General features: G+C 43.2%; 1 protein-coding gene across 1 annotated transcript; it reads left to right on the top strand.

The window, feature by feature from the left end:
• The first annotated feature begins 558 nt into the window (after positions 1-558).
• nsmce4a (NSE4A component of SMC5/6 complex) lies at positions 559-20,975 on the top strand. The gene is made up of 11 exons (XM_085994576.1): positions 559-935; positions 8,934-9,014; positions 9,422-9,552; positions 10,345-10,490; positions 10,707-10,806; positions 12,885-12,975; positions 14,039-14,133; positions 15,011-15,059; positions 19,071-19,156; positions 19,711-19,797; positions 20,748-20,975. Exons 1-10 carry the CDS (start codon positions 674-676, stop codon positions 19,771-19,773), a joined length of 1,104 nt encoding a protein of 367 aa, XP_085850702.1. The 5' UTR covers positions 559-673; the 3' UTR covers positions 19,774-19,797; positions 20,748-20,975.
• The last annotated feature ends 6,339 nt before the right edge of the window (positions 20,976-27,314 follow it).

The raw sequence follows: 27,314 nt of genomic DNA, 5'->3' as shown, positions 1-27,314 counted from the left end.
TAAAAGGCCCTAGCAGGCTTCTGTAGTTTTCAGTTCCAGGTTGTCTCCATTCAGTAAAGACTTGTTATAATCAACTCCTGCAGTCCGTGCCTCAATTATACATGGACATAATATTATTCGCACAGCCATAATCATTTTTAAACACCCCTAGTTTCTAACAGTAATTACTGTGGAAGAGCTGAAGTTTTCATCAATTTCCATGATTTGAGATTTCCCTGCTTGCTGGCTCTGTGGGGAGGGGGAACAGCGCAGCCTGTGGAGGAGCAGTGAATGACAGACTGCAACTTCAGGATTTCCAGTTACCAGTTCGCCGTCATCAGGGCTGCAAATTCCAGGCCAATATTATTATTTAATTTTATAAGTTTCCTTTGTTTTACGGTTTAATTGCGCCACTCTAAAAAGGGAGCACTTTTGTTAGGTTCGATGGACGTATGGTTTTATTAAGAAAAGACATTTGGAGAGAGAGAAATCAACGTTTCAAATGTGGATCTTTCCTCTTAAAATGACAGCATCCAACCACTAACTCCTCCGGGCGCTGTTGGACAGAGTGCAAATCAAATGTGGGGGGGGAAATAACTTGCGCTTCCGGTGCACGTTACTGACGACATCGCGTTACGAGGCGCCGCAGACAAAGGGCAGCGCGCGTGCACCGAGCCGGTTGTTGTGGGAGACAATGTCCGAGAGCAAAAGCCGCATTCGAGTGCCGCATCCGAGTGGCGGTTCTCACCGCTCCACCCCGAGCACCTCCAACGGGACGGCTGCCGGAGCGGGGTCGACGCCGCGCGGCAGGAGAAACTCCGCCGTCTCGGATTGCACCATGACCGAGGATGAGGACATGGGCGATGGCGGCATACCATACGGGGCCCGGGATGATGACCCGAACCGCCGGAGGATGCTTCGGCACCAGTACCGGGAGCTCATCAACAGCGTCCAGCGTGAGTGAGCGGGGCCTGGAGTCTGTGTGTGGAACGGCTGCACTCGCTCCCGCGGTGTAACTCTCCAATGAGGCAACCCCGGGTATCCCCAGTGTCATCAAAACACAAGTGCCCCCTTTTTAAAGAGTGGCACAACTAATCAGGAACTAAACCATAAAACAAAGGAAACATGCAATAATAAATAATAATACCCATGTCCGCTATGCGTAGTCGACACATCCGTTTAAATACTACAGGCCAATTTAGTGACCATGGTTACTAACTTCCGAGTTACCCACATCTACATAAATGTTTCTGCTGCTTTTTGTGGTGAAGGACTGGGCAGACCCTTATGATGGTGTTTGTAAATAACTTTTAGTAGAAGATGTAATAATGGGTAAGGCCGCTGGTTTAGAAATTTAATGAAAAGTAGATGCAATTGTGGAATGTGATCCTGAAAACTAGTAAAATTTCTCTACTTAAGTCATCTCCACTACCCTTTTACCCTGATGTGGATACCAATCTGCTTTGTGTGAAGCCTGTTTTGTTTAAACAGAGTCTCTCCGTTCCAGAACTTTGTCCAATATTGTAGTAATCCCAAATCTTCCTTTTTATACCACTCTAGATGTATCAATGCATAGAATCTGTTTCTGCCTGAGTGGTCCTGTGTGTGACACTGGGTGTAATCCTGTGATTACTGGCTTTGAGATGTTCAATTTAGAGCCCAGCTCCTCAAACTCCCACTGCAAGATGTCCATCCTGTTCTTTCCTGAAACATTAGTTGTTGCATGGACCAGGATTCCTGGCTTGTTTCATTCCCCTTGCAGAGATATTTCCATCTGCTCTGTTATGTTTCTTAACCTGGCACCAAGGGGACAATGTTCAGGGCTCTGTCACAGCTGCAAATTAGGTTGTCATTCCTGTTGTGTCCGTGTATAATAAGACACAGACTGCAGGAGAATGGTACAACAGGTGTTTACTCAACGTGTCTCACACTGGAACTGATCTGTACAGATTACTACTCAGTGTTATATACAGGTGTGGTCACTGCCGGTACTGCAGTATACATGAGTTGTAAAAGATAGTTCCCCCCTTAAAGGTATATACATTACAATGCCTCCCCTTTTAGATTAGCAGTACCATAACACTCATTTAACAATTAAATATCAAACTAATTACAATTAACACTTTTAACATGCAACATTAGCTGAAAATAGTCTATTTATATATTCAGTCTTTGGGGAGGCTTCCTGATCCTTTCTGGATAGCGCCTTTCCCGAGTGTCTTGCTCTTGGTGCGGAGGCGATTCTGGCCTCCTGTCGTCGGTTGGTTCATCAGCTTCCGATGCTACTGTTTCTGGGGTAGATGCGACCTGTACGTCGGGTTCATCACCAGGTACGTATGGGCGAGGCATGGGGTTGACTCGTTCCTGTGACTCTAGGATCTGGTCAGCATAGCGTCTCACGATGCTCTCCCCAATGTCCACTGTGTACATTAGTGGGCCCTGCCGTGTGCATATCGTTCCTGGCTGCCATTTTTCTGTTCGGTAGTCGTGGGCCAAGACTGGTTGCCCTACATTGAAGCTCCTTGTTGGCTTCTCATGGATGTGCTGGAATTGCTTACTCTCAACATCTCTTCGTACGTTTGGTCTGAGCAAATCCAGGCGAGATCTTAACCTTCGGTTAAAGAACATCATGGCTGGGGCCTGGTTGGTGACTGCATGTGTCGCATTCCAGTAGGCGAACAGGAAATTGTCCACCTTGTGCTGCAGCGGAATGTTGTCATTGTACATAGCCTTTATTGCCGCCTTAAAGGTTTGTACGAACCTCTCAGCCAATCCATTTGTGGCTGGATGATACGGGGCGGATGTGTAATGCCTTACCCCATTCTTTTTCAAGAACCTCCGGAACTCTTCGGACACAAACAGTGGTCCGTTGTCGGAGCAAATCTGTTCTGGCAAGCCATTCCTGGCAAAAATGGTCCGTAGGACTGCAATAGTTTTCTCCGTGGTGGTGGAGGACATTTTGATGACCTCAGGCCATTTCGAGTGCACATCCATGGCTATTAAAAACATTGAGTCCATGAATGGACCAGCAAAATCAATATGCACCCGTTGCCATGGAGATGAGGGCCACTCCCATGGGTGTAGAGGGGCCTGTGGTGGTGCATTTTGGACTTTCTGGCATCCTGAGCAGCTCTTGGTCAGGTCCTCGATTTGTTAATTGATTCCCGGCCACCACACATAAGCCCTGGCTAGGCTTTTCATTTTTACCCCTCCCAGATGACCCTCATGAAGCTCATTGAGCACTCTATCCCTTAACTTGGGTGGAATTACCACTCGGGATCCACACATCACGGTCCCCCGGCACACTGACAGCTGTTCTCTCCTTGTCGAGAATGCTGGCAACAGTGAGTCGCCATGTGCTGGCCATCCCTTCACCGTCAAATCATATACCCGAGACAGTGTCGGGTCATTTCGGGTTTCCTTTTCGATACAAGCGTTAGTTACCAGTAGGTATTCAACTATAGTCGAATGGAATATTTCGACAGGATCCACTGCTGGTGCTTCCTCCGCAGTAGGCAGTGGCAGGCGTGATAGCCCATCAGCATTTCCATGCTGTTTCGTGCCCTTATATTCAATCTCATAGTGGTGCGCCCCTAGAAAAAGTGACCATCTTTGTAGTCGTTGCACAGTCATCACCGGAATGCCCTTCTTCGGATTAAAAATGGAGACAAGAGGCTGGTGATCAGTCAGCAAGGTGAATTTCTGCCCGTGCAGATAGTGATTGAACTTTTTCACTCCCCACACTAGGCTGAGGGCCTCCCTGTCAATCTGGGCGTAGTTACGCTCGGCAGAGGTTAGTGATCGTGACGCAAAGGCTATTGGCCTCTCTGAGCCGTCCGAGAATTTGTGTGACAGCACCGCTCCAATGCCGTAGGGTGACGCATCACATGCCAACCGAATTGGTAATGCCGGGTTGTAATGGGCCAATACCTCTTTAGATGTGATTAGTGTTTTGCTCTTCTGGAAAGCTCGTCTACATTCGTCACTCCACTTCCATGGCACCCCAGTTTGCAGTAGGGTGTTCAGTGGGTGTAGTATTGTAGACAAATTTGGCAAGAACTTATGGTAGTAGTTTACCAGCCCGAGGAACGACCTCAGTTGTGACACATTTTCCGGTGCTGGAGCCTTGACTACTGCCTCAATCTTCTCTGGGGACTTATGTAACCCCCCTTTATCGATAACGTGGCCACAATAGGAGATCTGTTTTCTAAAAAACTCGCATTTGGGGCGGTTAGCTCGGAGCCCATATTCCTGCAATCTAGTGAGCACCTGCTCCAGGTTGGCAAGGTGATCACTGTCATTTTTGCCCGTGACCAGGATGTCGTCCAAATAACACTGGGTCCCTGGGATCCCTTGCAGGACTTGTTCCATTGCCCTCTGCCAAATAGCCGGAGCTGATGCTACCCCGAATACCAGCCGGTTGTATTGGTAGAGACCTTTATGGGTGTTGATTGTGAGGTATTTTTTTGATGCTTCTTCTACCTCCATTTGCAGATACGCCTGGGCCAGATCAATCTTAGTGAAGCGTTTCCCTCCAGATAGCGAGGCGAAAATATCTTCAATCCGCGGAAGTGCATATTGTACGGTGTGAAGGACCGGGTTCACTGTTACCTTAAAGTCCCCACAGATGCGAACCTTCCTTGGTTCCCCAGGCGTGCTGCTCAACGACTTTTTCATCACAGGGACGATGGGTGTAGCCCACTCGCTCCAGTCTACCTTTGACAGTACACCTGAACGTTCCAGACTGTCCAGCTCTGCTTCGGCGGCTGGGCGGATCGCATAAGGTACTGGTCTGGCCTTAAAAAATTTTGGGCTTGCGTTTTCTTCAATTTTAATCGTCGCTGTCATGCCTTTTAGTGTTCCGAGTCCTTGCTGGAACACTTCTTTCGCGTCAGTTAGGATCTTTGACAGTCGCCCAGGTGTGACGTCGTCATCCTTTTTGTCAGCCACAGTCAGTGCCTGTATGGAATGCCAATCCAGTTGTATTTTCCGGATCCATTCACGTCCCAGTAATGGTGGTCCTCCATCTTGCAATACATACAGATCTAGTTTTGGTGTTTCCTTACCATTATATATAACGGTCACCCTTATTTTTCCTTTGGGGTAGACTTTTTGCCCCGTGTATGTCTTCAAAATAATTTTTGTGTCTCTCAAGGGTATGTGTGAGAATAGCCGCTCGTAGTCCCGTCGGCTTATGACTGTTAGGGCTGATCCTGTGTCCAATTCCATCTTTACCTGGACTCCTGCTATCTTGAGAATGACCCAAATGGTTCGGTGATCCTCCGTTGTGATCACATTATGTAGTTTCAGACAACTCAGTTCCCTGCTTTCGGAGTCGTTATCACTCTCTTTTGTTCGTCTGAACTATTCTCCGTCATCTTATGTACCTTAGAGTCATAGAGTTATACAGCACGGATAGAGGCCCTTCGGCCCATCGTGTCCGTGCCGGCCATCAAGCCCTGTCTAATCTAATCCCATATTCCAGCATTTGGTCCGTAGCCCTGTATGTTATGGCATTTCAAGTGCTCATCCAAATGCTTCTTAAATGTTGTGAGGGTTCCTGCCTCCACAACCCTTTCAGGCAGTGAGTTCCAGACTCCAACCACCCTCTGGGTGAAAAAGTTCTTTCTCAAATCCCCTCTAAACCTCCCGCCCTTTACCTTGAATCTATGCCCCCTAGTTATTGACCCTTCTACTAAGGGAAAAAGCTCCTCAGTATCCATCCTATCTATGCCCCTCATAATTTTGTACACCTCAATCATGTCCCCCCTCAGCCTCCTCTGCTCCAAGGAAAACAAACCCAATCTGCCCAGTCTTTCTTCATAGCTGAAGCGCTCCAGCCCCGGTAACATCCTGGTGAATCTCCTCTGCACCCTCTCCAAAGCGATCACATCCTTCCTGTAGTGTGGCGACCAGAACTGCACACAGTATTCCAGCTGTGGCCTAACCAGTGTTTTATACAGTTCCATCATAACCTCCTTGCTCTTATATTCAATGCCTCGGCTAATGAAGGCAAGTATCCCATATGCCTTTTTTACCACCTTATCCACCTGTTCCGCCGCCTTCAGGGATCTGTGTACTTGCACACCCAGATCCCTCTGCCCCTCCGTCTTGCCTAGGGTCTTACCATTCATTGTGTATTCCCTTGCCTTGTTAGTACCCCCAAATTTCCGGGTTAAATTCCATTTGCCACTGTTCCGCCCATCTGACCAACCCATCTATATCGTCCTGCAGACTGCGGCTACCCTCCTCGCTATTTACCACCCTACCAATTTTTGTATCATCCGCGAACTTACTGATCATACCTTTTACATTCATATCCAAGTCATTAATGTAGACCACAAACAGCAAGGGACCCAGCACCGATCCCTGTGGTACCCCGCTGGCCACAGGCTTCCAGTCACAAAAACAACCTTCGACCATCACCCTCTGCCCTTTGCCTTCTGCCACTAAGCCAATTTTGTATCCAATGTGCCAAGGCACCCTGGATTCCATGGGCTCTTACCTTCTTGACCAGTCTCCTGTGCGGGACTTTATCGAAGGCCTTACTGAAATCCATGTATACCACATCCACTGCGTTACCCTCATCCACACACCTAGTCACCCCCTCTCAAAATTCAATCAAATTAGTCAGACATGATCTTCCCTTGACAAAGCCATGTTGACTATCCCTGATTAATCCTTGCCTCTCCAAGTGGAGACTAATTTTGTCCCTCAGAATTTTTTCCAATAATTTTCCTACCACTGATGTTAGGCTCACTGGCCTGTAGTTCGCCGGTTTTTCCCTACTTCCCTTCTTGAATAATGGTACTACATTAGCGGTTCTCCAGTCCTCTGGCACATCCCCTGTGGCCAGAGAGGTCCTGAATATATGTGTTGGAGCCCCCGCAATCTCTTCCTTTGCCTCACACAGCAGCCTGGGATACATTTCGTCCGGGCCTGGGGATTTATCCATTTTTAGGCCTGCTAAAACCGCCAATACCTCCTCCCTCTCGATGTTAATATGTTCGAGCATATCACAGTCCCCCCGCCCTATTTCTATGTCTACATCGTCCTCCTCCATAGTGAAAACAGATGCAAAAAATTCATTTAGAACCCCTCCTACATCTTCCGGCTCCACACACACATTGCCACTTTTGTCCCTAATGGGCCCTATTTTTTCCCTAGTTATCCTCTTACCCTTAATATACTTCTTGTACTTTCCTTTGGTAGGTTTCTTATTGCTGGTTTTCTTTCCCGACCTGCAGACTCGTGCTATGTGTCCTACTTTTCCACACTGTCTGCACACTTTGTCTTTGAACCAGCAATCATTCTGGTCGTGTGTTGTTCTGCCGCAGCGATAGCACTTCTCTGTTCCATATGACATTTCGTTTGTGCCATATTCTTGCGGTCTCTGTTGTATCTCTGCAGCGCCCCGTGCTGCTGCTTCATATGATACCGCAATGCTGAAAGCCTTTTCCAGCGTAAGGTCCTTTTCAGATAAAAGCCGTTTCTGGGTTCCTTCACTTTGAAGCCCACACACAAACTTGTCCCTTAAGGTATCTGCCAGTCCCGCTCCAAACTGGCAATGTTTCGATAGTTTGCGCAGTTCTGTTAAATAATCAGCATTGCTTTCATCCTTATGCTGGTTCCGTTTGTGAAACTTGAATCTTTCTGCTATCAGCAGCGGTGTGGGGTTTAAATGTTCCTGTAGTATCGTTACTATGTCTTCAAAACTCTTTTGCATTGGCTTCGTTGGGGTTACTAGATTTCGTAATAAACCATACGTCTTTGCACCCATTAAATTTAACAATACCGACGCTTTCTTGTCATCTGACACCTCATTTGCCTTGCAGTACACATCTATTCGTTCGACATATGTAGTCCAATCTTCGACTTCATTGTCAAACGCGGTGATACTGCCACTCTTCGGCATTTTGGGTGTGGTTTAAAATGGTGTCTCCCGCGCTTTCCTTCCTCCCCCGCTGCTGCCAATGCCGCTCCCGGCGGTTCTCGTGGCAATGGTGGCGCCCTATAGGTTTCGCGCGCTTCTCCTGCGCTGTTGCCAATGCCGCTCTCGGCGGTCCTTGTGGCAATGGCGGCGCCTCGCGGGTTTCTGCGCGTCTCTCTCCCTCTCTTCGACGCTGCTCGGCCCCTGAACACCGGCTGCGCCCTGTGCGCTCTGCCCTCTCTCTCCCCCGTCGACGCTGCTCGGCCCTTTGCTGTGCCGCTCGGTCGGGCTCTAGCCCGCCGCTGTCCGGGAAGGGTCTGCGCACTACCTGTTGCCAGCCCGTTTCGCTGGACCACCTCGACTGGAAAGCCAAGCCTGGCTCTCGACAGCCTCCCCCGCAATTCTCGAGTCTCTGCTGGATGACTGGGCGGTTGCCCGTGGTCGACGCCCGAGTCTCTGGCCTTGACCTCCAATCCACTGATCTCCAGGAACGAATCCCCGGGAGGTGATGCAGAGTTGCAGGTAGGTTCGAACTTGCCTTGTCGCCAATGTTGTGTCCGTGTATAATAAGACACAGACTGCAGGAGAACGGTACAACAGGTGTTTACTCAATGTGGCTCACAGTGGAACTGATCTGTACAGATTACTACTCAGTGCTATATACAGGTGTGGTCACTGCCGGTACTGCAGTATACATGAGCTGTAAAAGATAGTTCCCCCCTGAAAGGTATATACATTACAATTCCTACTACTAACACAGACCTTGTGGCTGTTTTCCCATGGGAAACCCATTGCTTCACAGTGAATTTGTTGCTTGCATCTCTGCTTATCCTGGGTGTCATGAATTGAATACCTATTGGACAAGTCCTGACCTGGAGGGTTCCCCAATGCCTTAAATTTAAAATTCTCATGTTTGTATCTTGCCATGGCCTCATCCCCTCCCTATCTCCATAACCTCATAAGTAGACCTCAAAATTCTTTAAGTGGTTCCCTGATTTGCATTTTCTCCCCCTTAACATTTCAGAGAATCGGGAGGATATGATCAGACCCAACAGTAATAAATTAACAGAAGCACTTGAGGAAGCTAACAAACTGTTTTCCAATGGTGAGTACCCTTTATATTAATGTAATATATGTAATATATCTTACAAAGAAAAGGTTACAGTGCCGTGAACCCCAAAAATAATCATGAGCACGAAGCTTGTGACGTATCTCAAACCAAGTAAACTGGCTGATATAGTGCTGGCTAGTTTTTCCTGTTCAGCCAATAGTTAAAACTGTACACTAACTAAAGGATGTCTGGTCTTTAGCTTGGTTAAGCTGACAAAAGTTACACCCAGCGGTGCACACTTTTTCTTCCACCCCTGATTTCCTTGGTGGTCATTTGGTATTTGTAAGTCCATAGTGACCTTGTTCAGTAGCTGAATTATATTGCATAGGGACCTCGTGTGAGTTTGGAGACTTAAAGCTACCTACGAAAACTGAAATTATACCTTGCTATGTACCTTTCAGTCCGACAGACACGCGAGGCAGCCCTGGATGCCCAGTTTCTAGTGCTTGCAACAAACCTGGGTCAAGAGAAAGCTAATCAGTTACACACAGATATGATGGTTTTTGACCCATCAGTCTTTGCAGAGGAACTGGTAAGATTTCAGTTCATGACATTAAGAATGATACTGTGGAGCGAGTTACACTGAGGCTTGTTTGCTATCAAACTGGAAAAATAAATTGGAACAGTTTCAAATTAATTCTGAATGTCCAAGATGGAATTATGTTTAACTCTGCTTTATTTCATTTTTTACAAGACTGTTTCGCAGCTTGCTTATTTATCATGATTAGAGCCACTAATGATTGCAGTTGTGATCACCATATCCATACAACAGCTTTGACAGTTGTGTGTTTTGGTAGTTAAGAAGTGGACTTTGACTTTTATGAGCAAGTGTTGGATTGACTGAATGTGGTCTAGAAGTATTGATGTCTAACAATTTCTGGTATTTTACTCTTAGTATTTTTTTTACATAAAGAGAGTTAACTTTGCCTATTGTTTCTCCAAGATTCAAGTCATGGTAATGATGCATTAGAAGCCTAGATGTTTACAGCATAGGAAGAGTCTGCTGGCTTTTTGTTAGAGCGTACGCAAGATTATGACAACGCCTTATGTTTAAATTAAAGAGTGATGTTAGGACCTGATTTAGTATGCCTTTCATCTCTAGATTATGGAGGAGAAATACATATATTCTGGATTGTGTTCTCCAGCTAGCATTTTTCCACAAGAAGTTTGTTCATAAAAGTTGGAATGCGAGTTAATGTATAAATCACTGCTACAAATTACTTTAATATTTAATAGTCAAAAATGGATTCGTTTATAATTTTTGACTGCTACACAAGTTAAATGCTAATTACAGGACTGTTGGGTATAAATTATTTCTGTGCAGTTAACATTCATGGGTTTGAACCGACTGGAAACTGAAGGGAGTGATGATGATGATGAATCTGCAGGGTGGCTTCCTAAAGATGCCTGGACCAAACTAGGAAATGAAACTGAAAAATATTTTAAAAGAGCTCAAGCCTTTCATTATATGTAAGTTCAGCACATTTTTCTCTTGTTATCTGTAGCAATGTTAAAATTCTAATACTACAATCCAAATATCCAAATACAGTGACTACTCTTCAGAAGTACTTCATTGGTTGTAAAGTGCTTTAGGATGTCCTGAGGTTGTGAAAGGCGCTATATAATTGCAAGTCTGTCTGTCTTTTACTTTTTCACAAAGTTGACCATATCTATCTTATGGTGTAGGCTGGGATCTTTCAAGAGTGAACCACCAGTTCCACGACAGAGAACTGAGAGACAGAAGCGGGTCCCAACTAAGGAGGAACGCCGAATAATGCCTACACAGGTTTGTTGATTTTATGCCAACTTTGCAGGAGATCTGCATTTCACTATTTCAACCCTGAGTTCAGACTGGTTATTTTCTACGCCAAAAAAAGTTGGGTTCCATGCTGACCAGCACAATACGAGGAACGCTGTGTAGTGCAATCACATTTGTACACTGAGGTTCTCTGTTGTATGGCTTTTGTGATAACAGTAATGTTTTGGATAGGGAAAAAAACATTGATCTATTTAGCCTACATTTCCAAACCTCTCATCAATTTCCTTCATGTGATGCTGGAACCAACAGTCTTGTATAGAAACCATCTAGTTTGTGGTAGTGTAGTAGTTATGGTAGTTGACTAGCAACCTAGAGGCCCCGAGTTTAAAATCTCAACATACAAGTTGAGAAATTGAATTTCATTAAATCTAGTAATCTGTGGGCTAGCATCAGGTGAGGGGGAGGGGGGGGAATCACTGACCCTGAAACCTGCTGGATGTTTAATTTTTAAAAACCCAATTGGTTCACTAATATCCTTTAGGGAAGGGAACCTGTCACGCCCACCTGGTCTGGCCTACATGTGACGCCAGTGTCATATTACGGATTCACTCTGAAATGCCCTCTGAAGTAGCATTGTTCACAGCAACCAAAGATGAACAGTAAATGTGGCCTTGCCTGCATTGCCCACATCCCAAGAATATACTTTTTTAAACGGGCCCAATTTTCTATTGGGAATTCATAACTCATTGGTTTTTTTAAATGCCATGGTTTTCTACTTCTCCACTCCCATAAATCTGTTCCATAGTTCTATCACCCTCTTTTCAAAAAGAAAAAAAAGCCTGATTTTTCAATTTTTTTTTTGATGCCCTTAACTTCAAACTCTGTACCCCAATCCTCATCCTGTATCTGACCGAAAGACTTACAAGATCTAAATTCTCTGTACCTGTGAAAACCTTAAGCCCTCTATTAAGTTCCCTGAAATTCTCCTCTCCAAAGAGTCGAGTCCCAGAATAGACGAATAGACCATCTTTCCCTATAACTCAGCCCTCTTTGTCCAGGAACTGACTTTATAACCCTTTTGGTTCCAAGATTTTGCATTTCTTGTAAAACAGCAATCAAAACTTTTGTTCTCATGATTTAACCAGGGCAGTGGAAAACCAAAACTGGGCTCTCGTAATTTTTTTTTTTATTGTTAAGTAGCTTTGAGGACTCTTTTTTGCATGTGCAAGATAGCAGTGTATCTGCATATGCAAACTTATTCTGTGGATCAGCTGTAAATTGGCCAGGATGGGGGGGCGGAATTGAAATTGGCCGAAGGGCAGTTTCTAAATAAGTGATTTTAAATCATAAGACACAGTTTAATTAAGTGCTGCAGAATTGATTTCTTTCAGTCAAGCCATTGGTGTGCAAACAGTGACTTGCTTTATATTTTTACATTTTCATTTTTTTAAATGTGGTTTTGTCTTTGTTAATTCTCCTGTAGAATGTTAATTCTTTTCTGTAGAATGTGGATCTTTCAGTTGAGAAATATGATCCAACTAAATTTAGCACTAATCTGGAACAAAATTAAGGTGATGGTTTGGTCTTGTATAAATGCAAGTTTTTCTGTTCTTTCTTGGAGACAATTTGTTTGACTACTTCTACATAAGCATTCATTGGATTTGTTGTTGTATCAATTTGCTATTGGCTGGCTTAGTGGGCTTAACAGACTGCTTTTACCTCTGGGACCTGGTTTAAATCCAGGCCAGATCGATGGGATCAAAGTCTCTTGTCTGGCTTTTGGAATTCAAGGTGAAATAAGTCGGGGCAGTCTCATTTCAGAACTGCCCATAGTTTGACGAGGGTCAGCTCACTCCGGGTACCCCCTGCCAATGAGGGCGCACTGCTCAGAACTGTCACGGCTGCCAAATGAAAACAGGTGAACATAGTGGCACTAAAAAGAATAAACAGCTGGAAATAAAAATGGGAGCAGCAGATTCAAGCTGTGTAGCTTGGGGGTGGTTTGCTTTTAGGCATATTTCATTATCCAGATTTTTTAATTTAGCAAGTGATCAATTGATTTTGAACAACCTACTTCTACAAATATTTTACTTTAATAAAAATAGCTGAAGAAAATGGATGAATCTCACCAAGAAGCCACTGAAAAGGAAGTAGAGAGGATCTTGGGACTACTGCAGGAGTACTTCAAATCTGACCGTGCGTATGGCAGATGCAGCATGCTAACTGCTGGAAATGTGATGCTCTTTAAAAATTAATGCTCAAAATATACTTCTGAAATGATCTTTGCCATTACTGTTCAAAGCAGAGTTTAAAGTTGTTGCGTGATGTAAAGTAGAACTGTCTTTTTCTGTGACATCTGTAGTAGTAAATTGTCTATAAATGTACTTAAGCTTTACTATTTCCAGTTTCTTAAAATCTAAGACTTAGAACTTGCTTCCTGTAACTGTTGCCCTTCTTTGTCTTTTTTTCCCCATTCACTCTTCTTAGTCACTCTTAATCAGTCAGTTATTCTAATCTAATTGTCCTATTCTTTGCCACCTGATTCTAACTCATTTAACAAGAATGACTCCCCATCTCGCCTTGCTGCCAACAGTCCGATTCCGCTGATGTTGCACACAGCTCCATTTCCCCCCCCCCCCCCCCCCCATCACCACCAATAGAATAACCATGAGCGAACACAGCAATGTACCCAAGATTGAATCACTGAATTGTCAAGAAGTGCACTCACTCAATAAATAACATTCTGCCTTCAGTATTTTATGGTGGGAACCAGTTGCTGCAGCCTTTATCTTTATCCTATCTTCCTCAGCATTTCTGTCAACTACTTTGAGCAGTCTGATCTCTGACCCACATACCCAGTTTCACACAGGTACAACATATCTGACGCGTAGCTCATCAATACTACTTCTATATCTGAATACACTCCTGTACCATTGTTCACACACCTCAACACAATACAACAAAAACATTTATCTAATCATGTATAATTCACTCATCTTCCTCATCATTCACTCTACTGCACTCCCACTTTGTCATCAATAACTCATCCATTTTACTTATGAGCAATGCCATCAAGTAGCACATGCAATGTATATTGGCTATCCAGACACTTTTGCAGCTTTTCTTTTTGGCCGATTTCCACTGCAATCTGACGACATTAGTTCAACTAGGAAGTGCATTTAAAAAGATTTATAGGATTAGGATTTGATGAGATAATGTCACTAGAAGATATTAATTTCTCATGCATTATCTTTTACAGCTGACACACCGATCAATTTCTTTGACTTTGTAATTGATCCACATTCTTACTCACGGACTGTAGAGAACATATTCCATGTCTCCTTCATTGTGAGGGTAAGTGTTACATAAAGTAATTGACTTGAAGGGCAACTGTTTGCACTAAAATGCCCTTCCGCAAACTGTATATCAAAGCATTGTGTGTAAGAGGGAAGAACCTACCTTGCAACAGGGATGCTTTTTCCCCTTCCTTCTCCTGATGTGTAAACGTCTTGCTGGGGTGCAGTCCCATGAATGTTGGTCATCGTGTAGTACCTCACTTGATGGTATTTGTAGGCTATTCATTCGTGGAGGTGTCATGGCTGCCTTTATCTGATAACCTTTAAATAGGCAATTTCAACAGAAGTCATTGGTTTTGCTTCTGATCATTATCCCTCCTCTAGCCCAGAAGTGCTGAAGCCAATTGTAGCTGCCCCAGCTGAGATCAGTTAACTCAGTACAGATTGAGGAATTGTCTGTCTTTCTGTGTGTCTCATCAAAATATTAAAAATAGGATGATTCCCGGTGCTGTACTTATTTTTATAAAAAAAATAAAGTTAATTGAGAAACTTCCTGACTGCACCTAATACTGTATTTAGCTATTGGTCTGAGACCAGTATTGTTTCCAGCTAGGGTAGGTAGTACCTTGCACATGCTTTTAGATGTGGTTACATGTATGCTTCAAGCTCTCTTCAACCATGGTTAAATGTTTAGGGACCATGGGTGGGATCATTGGCACTCAAGGTAATTAAAAAAAAAAAAAAAAAGTGCCTAGTGTGTTCAAGGGACTTTGTACACTTATTAAACCTGGTCCGCTGATCCACTGGAGTTGCACTTTGTGGCGTGAGACTCTGTTCCAAAGAGTCTATTGCCTCTTATGTTTGGAGTTGGATCCGGTCCCAACTCGTAAGCTATTAGCTACTGTTTAAAATGACCGTATATTGTCTTTTTTCAGGATGGTTTTGCTGCCATTGGGCTTGACCAAGACAAGTTACCGATCATTGGTAAGTTGCTCCAGAGATTCGTCTACTTTCTTTTATAGCTGTTCTCAACATGCTACCAGAACCTTATTGGGTACTAATATATACTAGTGACATTGCATAACCTGACTTTTGTCTTTTTAAAAAAAAAAAAAAAAAAAATTAAATAAATCCCATGGCACTATTCGAAGAAGAGCAGGAGAGGTTTCCTGGTTCCTGGCCAATATTTATCCCTCAATCAATATCACAAACAGATTATTTGGTCATGTATCTCATTTCTGTTTGTGGGACCTTGCTGTGCACAAATTGTCTGCAGCAATTGTTTTGGGTGTCCTGGGGTTGTGAAATGCACAATATAAATACAAGTCCTTTCCCTTTATACTTTAAAGTCATTACAAGAATTTCAACATCAATCATTAACTGTGACTTGAACAGCAAGTATGCAACACTAGGAAGGAGTTCTCAAGTGCTCAAGCTGCCTCTAACTGGCATACACAAAACATAAATTGTAATAAGAAGGGGCCGAGATATCAGTAAATGCTCAAATCTTCCATTTGCAAACATAGTGGACCAATTTATTGGATATATTTCTCCTTTTAATGATATTTATATATTGTGTATATTTTGGAGTACAGTTGCAGTCTCTGTCTTCACCATATTGTACTGCCAATGCCCCCCCACCCCCAAATCAGTGTTCGATTGTTCAGTTTGAGGATAACTCATTCTGACAATCCTGTTCCTTTTGTCCCCATGAGTAATCTAATGATCTTTTATTTGTACAAGACTAGAATTGTAGCTCTCTATGATTTTTGGGGTAAAGGTATCACCGGGTGTATCATGAAGCCCTAGAGACACGGAGACACCTGATTTGGTTCTTGGTCTCTGCTGAGTTAGATGATCTCAGAGGAGGCAACAGTTGGGATGTTACATTTGGCCTCATAGTCTCTGGGTTATGGAGGGGGAAATTAGCTTAGATTCTTGCTCCTAGTGATGAGTAATCCTGATATCCCTACATATTTTCCAGCTTGGCTGTGATATCCTTGGTAAAATAGCATACTGACATTAACTATCCAGACTCTCAGATGAATACTAGCCAGTGAGCAAGGTACTGGAGAGCTGTCCCTGTTCTAGAACCACACTCTGGCAAGGCTCGGTGCCTTCAACAACAATAACTTGCATTTATATAGCGCCTTTAGCGTAGTAAAACATCCCAAGCAATGTTCCCTGTAATTTTTGGGGTGCGTGGCCCCTTTAAGTGGCTGCGCGGCCCATTCAAATTTTCGCGCATGCAAAGTTTCTCCCATGCAAAAGCTGGTGAATGGCCTATGTGGGACCTCCAGACTGCTGTGCAGCTTAACAGGAATGTTGGTCCCAAGGCACTTCAAGAGCATTATCAAACAAAATTTGACACTGAGCCACAAAAATATTAGGGCAAATGACCAAAAACTTGGTCAAAGAGGTAGGTTTTAAGGAACATCTTAAAGGAGGGGAGAGAGGTAAAGAGGCGGAGAGGTTTAGGGAGGGAATTCCAGAACTTAGGGCCTCGGCAGCTGAAGGCACGGCCGCCAATTGTGGAGCGATTAAAATAGGGGATGCTCAAGAAGCCAGAATTGGAGGAGCACAGATATAGGGTTGTAGAGCTGGAAGAGGTTAGAAATGGGTGAGGCCATGGAGGGATTTGAAAGCAAAGATGAGAATTTTAAAATCGAGGTGTTGCTTAACCGAAGGGAGAAAAATGGCTGGGGTTCTGACTCTCATTGGAAAGTTGTTTCTGGCTGCCCATATTTGTGTGTACCTTTTTTCTATGAGGTGTATGCAGTTTATAGGTCATGAAGATGGTTTGATTTGTGTTAAGCCATTTGATGCAGTTGTGCAGTTTCACTGAAATACATCAATACACTATGCTACAGAATTGTAGAAAGTTGGTTTGATCCTGAATTTCATGCTATTCTATGAACCACTTGGAGATGGTCCACTGTGAAGGATTGAAAGTTGGGTGGCAAGTTACTGCAGGTTGCATTTGGCCCATTGTACAGAACCATTAGTTGAGACCTGGTTCCCTAGACTGATACCAGAACATTTTTCTTAATTTTTGAGCCAATTTTCACTCAAAATAATTTAAAGGATGTTGTCATTGAATGTTAACATTCTCAAGTTGGGTATAGTGTGTAGGACTGGGCATTTGAGGGGAATTGATTGTTGGGCCAGATTATCTACAGATCCAGTCCTATATTTTCCCATGTTCCAGCAGAATGAGCAAATTTCAGAGAGTTGAGAAGCAGCCTGTGCCTCAATTTTAGGGGTACGGTAGCATAGTGGTTATGTTGCTGGACTAGTAATCCAGAAGCCTGGACTAATGATCTGGAGGCATGAATTCAAATCCCACCACGGCAGCTGTGGAATTTAAATTGTTAATTAAACAAATCTGGAATAAAAATCTAGTATCAGTAATGGTGACCATGAACCTACCGGATTGTTGTAAAAACCCATCTGGTTCACTAATGTCCTTTAGGGAAGGAACTCTGCTGTCCTTACCTGGTCTGGGCCTATGTGAGTCCCGACCCACAGCAGTGTGGATGACGCTTAACTGCTCTCTGAAACAAGCCACTCAGTTGTACCAAACCACTACATGGACTGCAGCGGCTCACCACCATCTTCCCAAGGGCAATTGGGGATGGGCAATAAATGCTGGCCTTGCCAGCGACGCCCCATGAACGAATATATTAAAAAAATACAAACTGTAGCCTCAACCTGATTGTAACAGTGTAATCTTTTCTCGCTTCTCACGAGCTGTTCTTTTGGCCTCCAATTGAGATAGACAATTAGTAATGAACTGTGAGCAGTTTTGTTATGTGGGCCTGCAGCCTTTGAGATATTATAGATTATCTTGCTCTGAGTTGAGACTGCCTCATCAACATTTAATGCATTATATTTGCATGAAGTAGACTTTAATCCAAACAGATTCAAACCTAAGTCACAGACAAAGGCTGAGATTTTCCGGGGGGGTCAGCGGGCGCGATCGGTAGTGGGTCGGGTGGGAAAGTGGTTTATTTTCCCCAGCGGGTCTGGACCTTGCTGTGAACCTACTGCCGCGTAACTTTCCCAATGCCGGGTCTGTTGGTGCTGAGCAGACCCGACACGCAACTCACTAAGCCACTTCCAAAGGTGCACACAAATCTGTCCAAGAACGCAAAGTGTTGAAAAAAATAAAGGTTTTAGTGTTTGACACCACATTAACAGAAACGTTACATGAACATTACATAAAACACCCAAGTGCCTAACCTCGTGTGTTAGTTGGTATGATTGCACTAGGATGGGGGTGAGAGGTGGCTAGTGAGCTGGGGATACGATAATGTAGATAGAGAGGGTTGGGTGGAGGTGCAACGTATGTTGGTGTGAGTAAGGATGTGCAGGGGAAGGGAAGGCAGAGTGCTGGGGATGTGATGAGATTGAATGTGGCTTTGTACTAACGTTTTGTGATCTACTGAGCTCATTGAAATGTTTGCGGCACTGCACCCTGGTAATCCCTGCTTGTGCCCTCCTCTGCAATGTGCAACCAGACTGTGTTGATCTCCTGGGGAGGTCTTTTCCGCCTATGGGAAGGGAACAGGACCTCCGTGTGCTGTGACTCCCTCCATAAGCATATGGGTGCAGCTCTGTGCCTTTGTGCAGTCATTGTCAGTGTTTGCAGCACCTCAATGCTGTAGAACACTGACGGCACAAATGTCAAATTAAAGTTGGCCATGGTCCATTTTTAAGGATACCGGCTGATGACATGTCATCAAATGACGTCACCAGCCCCGCTTCCTCGAATTGGTCGGGAAACGCACTGGGTGGGCTTAACAAGCTGCATAAAGGAAAATTCATTCTGCACAGCGGGATGGAGCCAGCAGTGGGGTCAGGACCCACCGAGATTAGCAAAATCCTGGCCATAGTGTCTATTAGTCAGTATTTGTCAATGCATATAAAATGCAAAAAAAATGTGGATATCCATGTATTATCAAAGAAAATTTGTATTTTTGTGGTTTTTTTTAGAACCAGTAAATGAAGGTGTGGAAAATGAAAGGCCACAGCAACAAAGGCAACAGACAGTTATTTCTTTGAGTCAACAGGAATGGAAGGTAGGTACAGTAACTAAAATCATACTGCTATAGAAAATTTCAACCAAATTATGTTCAGGGAGCCTTTATTGTAAATTATCCTGTTGCAATTTAATGGTTTTGCTCAGTTTTTCAAAGCAGTCCGTATGCCAGTGTACAATGACAAGTGAATGTCTTAAGTTGTTGGATAACATACTCACTAATTCTAACTGATTCTGCTGCTACCTTTGAATCTGTAAAATACTTATACCAGACCTCATGTTCTCTGGTGTTCTGCTTGAGAGCAGCAGGAAAAAAATAACTTGTATTGAGAAAGTGGTATTGAAATGAGAGCAGGACTCTTTAGCATATGTTGTGCCTGGAAACTCAGAAATTCTGATAGTCCAGTTAATAAAGCTATTTGTTTAAGCTGATTATTTCCATGATTTGGTTTAGGTGCCTATTTCACCCGAAATTGGATTTAGCTGCATGTTCTACCAATAATAGTTTTAAAACTTATTAATCATAGTCACTGATTAGAAGAATATTGGTTGCTAAATTGTATTTTTAACAAACATACATTTTTTATTTTATAGGAAATAATTGATACATTTGAAATAGCAGATGCCATGATACCAGCATCCACCTATGCAGACTGATGACATTACTTTGATATATTTAATGTATGTAGCCTTTTAAAATCTTCAGGTTTTTTTAAATGTACCATTCAGACAACTTCCTAATATTTGTCATCTCTGCAAAAATTAGATTGCATAAGCAAGTCTGTGTTTCTTATAGACCGAAGCTTGACCTTGTGTTTGGGATAGTGGGCTGTACAATGAACCCTTTTACAATTTGATTGTGCACTGAAAGTAGTACAGGATTACACCATACACTCCTGATTTCATCAAACAGGTGCAAAAGCATGACCCCAACAGACCACTTAGCTCATGCTAAACTCATTTGTGTTTTTATTGAGATGTGAAATAGTACAGAAGCACCACCATTACACTGCTAGCTAGATCAGCTGACACTGCAACTACTGTACAATGTGAGCCAGCTAACTGTTAAGTTAATTCGTGGATCTCCTGTGGCATTGGCCATGAAAAGTAAGGATAAGTAAGTTTCTCTTGGTGCACTAGTGATGCTGTAGGTATTGGTATGGGGATCTTTTTCACAGCATCAATAATAAAAAATAAACCTTGAAAGATGGATGCAGTAATTATGTGATTAAAACCAAGATTAACAAACTAAAATTTTTTAATTGCAATTAATTTTTTAAGTACTTGACAGTCCGACTCTGAATACAAAGCTAAGTATTCTGTTTATCTTTTTTATGGCCTTTTCTATTTGTGCCGCCACCTTTTTAATGACCTGTGTACCTGCACATCAGGGCCCCTATGCTTCATTTAAAATCTTAAATTTGTAGTATACTTCCCTTTCCCATTCTTAGTTTACATTGTTTTAAATATGCCCATCCTCCTGCCAGCCTATCTATATCCCGCAGTCTTCCACAGTCCTCGGCACAATTTTTCATACCCCAATTCGATAGCAACAAATTTCAATATTATTCTGTCCTGTAATTTGCATTTATTTTTATAAAAACTCCTAACAATTTATTTTACTTTTACAGGTGCCTTAGACAAAATCCCTACAACAAATGGAAGATGTGATCTTGCAGAAATGAGGATTATTTTGTACATATGGCTTATGAAGCTTATACAGCAATGTAATAGATGCTAATGTATTCATTGTGTATTTTTTCAGTTCTGTTTTTGAAAATTGAAAATCACAGCTACTTTTTGCCAAGTAGTTGTGCATTTACTTATTATTTTTGAAAATAAATGGTTCAAATTTCTTATTGCTGATTGTTATTTTATAAAAGACTCCATGAGCAAGATTATGCACAGATACAGGGTTAGAATTAAATATTGTACATATATTTGACTGGAAATATAGACTAGTACTCTCTGTTGGCAAATAAATGCTTGAACTTATTACTAAATTCACAAACTTTAAATATATTGAGTCACAAATATATTTGAAAGTTTATATAAAATTATACAGAATTCACAGCATAGAATTTACAGCATACCTGGGCTGGTGCTAGTTCTTCAATGAGAGCTGCCTCCTGTTCCATTTTCCTGGCCTTTCAATAACTTATCCAATTCCCATTTTACATTGTGGGGGGTGGCATAATGTTAACCCCCAAAAATGGGTGAGTTTGGGTCGAGTGAGAAGTTAAACATTTTTAGAATTTCAAACCTGACTCTAAGCCGCCTCAAACCCACCCACTTCCAGTTTTAACTGAGGTAGGCCGGGGGGGTGGGGGTGGCAGGCGACCAATCTGCTCTCAGAAGGTGGATCAGTTGGTAAAACCTTTTTAAGGAGGCTGTGTGCCTCGATTTTAACAATCTATTTATTTTTAACTCGTGTCAGCTGGGATTTCCTGGTCTTGGGGAAATCTGATGGGGAAAAGGCGAGACGGGTCGGATCCATAAGGCAAGTGCCTTTACAGCACTGCTCGTGAGCCAGGAGGTACAAGAGTGTTTCCTCTCAGCACAACAAGCTTGCCTGTAAACCCACCCCACGCCAACGGTTGGACCCTCCCCCTGACGGCGATCTCACCATACCTACTTCTCCGCTGCGTCCTCCTGCTGCAGGCTTTCCCACCCGACAGGCAGCCAGTCTGTCAATCAGACTGGTTGTCAGGTGAGAAATGTGGAGAAAAAAATTAAGGCGTCCTGCAGTTAAAAACGGCAAGCCTTTCGAGAAACCCGTACTTCCAAGTTTCCCATCCATAACTCCTCTTCCCTGCTCCAAACGTGCAACCCTGTAAATATCGGCGCCATGGTGCCTGTCCTCACAGCCACTTGTGGTAAACCATTCTATAATCTAATAATCCCCTGTGAAAACTTCCCCTTTTTGTTTTTCTAGTGATAATCCTGAGTGTCTCTTGTTTCACTAACCAATAGAAACAATCTTTTTCACTTGACCCTCTTAAAAACCTTTCAGAATATCAAAACCTTCTTTGATTTTTCCTTAACCTTGGAGTGTTCACGATGCTCGGGACATCGTGAATAGCACGTTTAGGGAGTTGGACACACCACAGGTAGAGGTTGGACAGGAAGAAAGGGAACGGGTGACCAACAGGCAGAGTACTAGGTGCAGTCAGGTAGTGCAGGGGTCCCCTGTGGCCATCCCCCTCTCCCAACAGATATACCACTTTGATTACTGTTGGGGGGGATGGCTTATCAGAGGAAGGCAGCAGCAGCCAACTTCCTGGCACCAGGGGTGGCTCTGCTGCACAGAATGGGAGGAAAAAGAGTGGTAGAGCTATAGTAATAGGGGATTCAATTGTAAGGGGAATAGATAGGCATTTCTGCGGCCGTAAACGAGACTCCAGGATGGTGTGTTGCCTCCCTGGTGCAAGGGTCAAGGATGTCTCCGAGCGGCTGCAGAACATCTTGGAAGGGGAGGGTGAACAGCCAGTTGTCGTGGTGCATATAGGCACCAACGATATAGGTAAAAAGCGGGATGAGGTCCTAAAAGCGGAATATAGGGAGTTAGGTAAATTTAAAAAACAGGACCTCAAAGGTAGTAATCTCAGGATTGCTACCAGTGCCACGTGCTAGTCAGAGTAGAAATAGAAGGATACTTCAGATGAATACGTGGCTAGAGGAATGGTGCCGGGGGAGGGATTCAAGTTCCTGGGACATTGGAACCGGTTCTGGGGGAGGTGGGACCAGTTCAAACCAGACGGTCTGCACCTGGGCAGGGCTGCAACCAATGTCCTAGGGGGAGTGTTTGCTAGTGCTGTGGGGGAGGGTTTAAACTAAAATGGAAGGGGGTTGGGAACCTGAGCAGGGAGACAGAGGAAAGGGAAACAAGGATAAAAGCAAAAGATAGAAAGGAGAAAAACAAAAGTGGCAGTCAGAGAAATCAACGGTTTAAATCAAACGTGGCCACAGTAAATAATAATTCTAATAGGTCTAAGAGCGTTAAAAAAACAAGCCTGAAGGCTTTGTGTCTTAATGCGAGGAGCATTTGTAATAAGGTGGATGAATTGGCTGCGCAAATAGAGGTAAACGAATATGATTTGGTTGGGATTATGGAAACGTGGCTCAAGGATGGCCAAGACTGGGAACTCAACATCCAGGGGTATTTGATATTCAGGAAAGATAGGCAAAAAGGAAAGGGAGGAGGGGTAGCATTACTGGTTAAAGAAGGGATTAACACACTTGTAATGAAGGATATTAGCTCTGATGATGTGGAATCTGGGTAGAATTGAGAAATACTAAGGGGAAAAAAAACATTAGTGGGAGTGGTATATAGACCTCCAAACAGTAAGGCGGAGGTTGGGGATGGCATTAAAAGGGAAATTAAAGAAGCGTGCAATAAGGGCACAGCAGTCATCATGGGTGACTAATCTACATATAGATTGGGCTAACCAAATTAGTAACAATACTGTGGAGGAGGAATTCCTGGAGTGTTTATGGGATGGTTTCCTGGACCAATATGTCGAGGAACCAACCAGAGATCAGGCCATCTTAGACTGGGTATTATGTAACGAGAGAGGGTCATAATATGATCGAATTCTTCATTAAGATGGAGAATGAAGTAGTTGACTCAGAAATACCGCGGAACATAGGGTCCTCAATTTAAATAAAGGAAACTACGATGGTCGGAGGAGCGAGTTGGGTAGGATTGATTGGGGAATGGCACTCAACTGGTTGACGGTGGATAGGCAATGGCAAACATTCAAAGACCGAATGGATGAACTACAGAAGTTGTTCATCCCAGTTTGGCATAAAAATAAAACAAAAAAGGTGACTCAACTGTGGCTAACAAGGGAAATTAGGGATAGCATAAGATCCAAGGAGAGGACATACAAATTGGCCAGAAAAAGCAATAATCCTGAGGATTGGGAGCAGTTTAGGATTCAACAAAGGAGGACAAAGGGATTAATTAAGAAAGGGAAAATAGAATATGAGAGTAAGCTTGCAGGGAACATAAAAACTGACTGTAAAAGCTTTTATAGATATGTAAAGAGAAAAAGATTAGTAAAGTCAAGCGTAAGTCCCTTGCAGTCAGAATCGGGGGAATTTATAATGGGGAGCAAAGAAATGGCAGACCAACTAAATACATATTTTGGTTCTGTCTTCACAAAGGAGGACACTAATAACCTCCCAGAAATACCGCGGAACATAGGGTCTGAGGAAAGGGTGGAACTGAAAGAAATCAGTATTTGTAGGGAAATGGTGTTAGGAAAATTGATGGGACTGAAGGCCGATAAATCCCCAGGGCCTGATAATCTACATCCCAGGGTACTTAAGTGGCCCTAGAAATAGTAGATGCATTGCTGGTCATCTTCCAGAACTCAATGGACTCTGGAACAGTACCCATGGATTGGAGGGTAGCTAATGTTACCCCACTATTCAAAAAAGGTGGCAGAGAAAAAGCGGGGAATTATAGACCGGTAAGCCTGACATCGGTAGTGGGGAAAATGCTAGAGTCCATTATAAACGATGTAATAGCAGAGCACTTGGAAAGCAGTGACAGGATTGGACAAAGTCAACATGGATTTACAAAAGGTAAATCATGCTTGACTAATCTACTGGAATTTTTTGAGGATGTAACTGGTAAAATAGATAAGGGAGAACCAGTGGATGTGGTGTATTTGGACTTTCAGAAGGCTTTCGATAAGGTCCCGCATAAGAGGTTAGCGTGCAAAATTAAGGCACATGGGATTGGGGGCAAGGTATTGACTTGGATGGAGAACTGGTTGGCGGACAGAAAGCAAAGAGTTGGAATAAATGGGTCGTTTTCCGAGTGGCAGGCAGTGACTAGTGGGGTACCGCAAGGATCGGTCCTAGGACCCCAGCTGTTCACAATATAAATGATCTGGACGAGGGAATTGGATGTAATATCTCCAAATTTGCAGGCGACACAAAGCTGGGTGGGAGGGTATGCTGTGAGGAGGATGTTGTGAAACTCCAGTACGATTTGGACAGGTTGGGTGATTGGGCAGAAACATGGCAAATGCACTATAATGTGGATAAATGTGAGGTTATCCACTTTGGTGGCAAAAACAGGAAGGCAGATTATTATTTGAATGGCAATAGATTGGGAGAAGGGGAAGTGCAAAGAGACCTGGGTGTTCTTGTGCACCAGTCGCTGAAGGTAAGCATGCAGGTGCAGCAGGCGGTTAAGAAGGCAAATGGTATGTTGGCCTTCGTAGCAAGAGGGTTCAAGTACAAGAACAAGGATGTCTTGCTGCAGTTGTACAGGGCCTTGGTGAGACCGCACCTTGAGTATTGTGTGCAGTTTTGGTCACCTTACCTGAGGAAGGACGTTCTTGCCATGGAGGGAGTACAGCGAAGATTCACCAGGCTGGTACCTGGGATGGCAGGAATAACGTACGAGGAGAGATTGTGTCAATTGGGCTTATACTCACTGGAGTTTAGAAGATTGAGAGGGGATCTCATCGAAACCTATAAAATTCTGTCAGGTCTGGACAGACTAGATGCAGAAAGGATGTTTCTGATGGCCGGGGAGTCCAGAACCAGGGGTCATAGTCTAAGGATAAGGGGTAAGCCATTTAGGACTGAAATGAGGAGGAATTTCTTCACCCAGAGAGTGGTGAACCTGTGGAATTCTCTGCCACAGAGGGCGGTGGAGGCCAGTTCATTAAATATATTCAAGAAAGAGTTGGATATATTTCTTGAGGCTAAAGGGATCAAGGGATATGGGGAGAAGGCAAGGACAGGGTACTGAATTTGGATGATCAGCCATGATCTCATTGAATGGCGGAGCAGGCTCGAAGGGCCGAATGGCCTACTCCTGCTCCTATCTTCTATGTATGTTTCTATGTTATGTTCCAGTGGAAAAGACTCCACTTTTTGAGCCTTTCCTCATAATGACAATCCCTCATTCTTGGTATTGTAATTAATTTTTACTGTATCTTTTCCATAGCTCAAAAATGTAGCTCAAATTGCTCTCTGCAGTGAACTGTAGCTGCCACATATCTGGCCACGCTGGTAACTTATTCCTGCAATCTTTGCTCTCATCCTCACAATTTTCCATACCCTTTACTGTAATTTGCTATCGGCAAACTTCATTATATTTCTTGTGCCTATGTCCTAATTATTTTTAGATCTAGGCACAAAATGATATTAAAATACCAATACGCAATCCTACCAATCTGAAAAAAACATCTATTTAACCACAATTTTTTGCTTTCTGTCCCTTTCATGTTCTTGTGTGTGGCTACATTCGTTTTAACACGTGCCTTAATCTTCGTAACTGGTATTTATTCATAACTTAAAATGTTATGAAAATCCGTATGTACAATATCTATTGCATTCCATGTATCTATACACTGATTTTCCTCAAAACGCAGTTAAATTTCTCTCAAATGCCTGATTAGCCAAAGGCTATCTAACTATTCACTAATTTCACCTGGTATTGTGAACTGATGATTTGCCCACTGTGGAGCTGAAACTTTTAATTTCCTGTTACATTGGTTTTGTTGATGTATGCCACTATATAACCACGGTGCTGCAGTAGATTGATAAATTTGATTTTTGTTAATGTACCAAGACTATCTTTATTCACTCACTGGCTGATTGTTCACTTTGCTCTACCTGGAAGTTGCTATTTTTTTCCCCCCATGATCAAAGTTGGAATCACAGGCTGCTCTTCATGGTCTGCAAGAAAAATGAAGTCTGACTAAACAGTTCCTCCACTAACTTCCTAAATTAATGTACCATTTTTTTCACCAAATACACAGGAGAGTCAGGGATATGGATGCCTTAGTATTCTGATTGGTTGAAACGTGGTGGTTTTGCTTTCTGACTCTTAAAGATTTTTCAAGTATGACCTTACCGCATTGCCGGTAGCCACGGTGACTTGTTTGTCATATAAAAATTGCACATTAACTAGTGGGGAATTTTGCATCATTGAGTTTTTCTTACCTGCCAGTTTTCTTTCCTGCCTCCTTGAAGGCATTGACTCCTTGTTGGGATATCGTTTCACAGACACAAGTTTTAGTACCTCAATCAGATGGAAGTTATCCATACAAGCCTCAGCAGTGAGCATCTGCCTGCTATTTTATTGGAGAAGGTACACATTACAATGCCTTTAACTGGTGTTCTTGCTGCAATCTGCTAACTCAATAGATAGAAGTCAAACCCAGGAT

Source organism: Somniosus microcephalus, chromosome 8 (assembly GCF_052327205.1).
Source record: "Somniosus microcephalus isolate GS21.2 chromosome 8, FLI_Smic_1.0, whole genome shotgun sequence".
NCBI lineage: Eukaryota > Metazoa > Chordata > Chondrichthyes > Squaliformes > Somniosidae > Somniosus > Somniosus microcephalus.
The sequence above is the reverse complement of the archived record's forward strand: the minus strand, read 5'-3'. Positions and strand labels throughout refer to the sequence as shown.

Excerpts from the sequence above, each read along its gene's own strand:
- nsmce4a (XM_085994576.1), top strand. The coding sequence starts at position 674 with ATGTCCGAGAGCAAAAGCCGCATTCGAGTGCCGCATCCGAGTGGCGGT. Across the intron at positions 936-8,933 it reads GCTCATCAACAGCGTCCAGC|AGAATCGGGAGGATATGATC; the intron begins GTGAGTGAGCGG and ends TTAACATTTCAG. Across the intron at positions 10,491-10,706 it reads GCTCAAGCCTTTCATTATAT|GCTGGGATCTTTCAAGAGTG; the intron begins GTAAGTTCAGCA and ends CTTATGGTGTAG.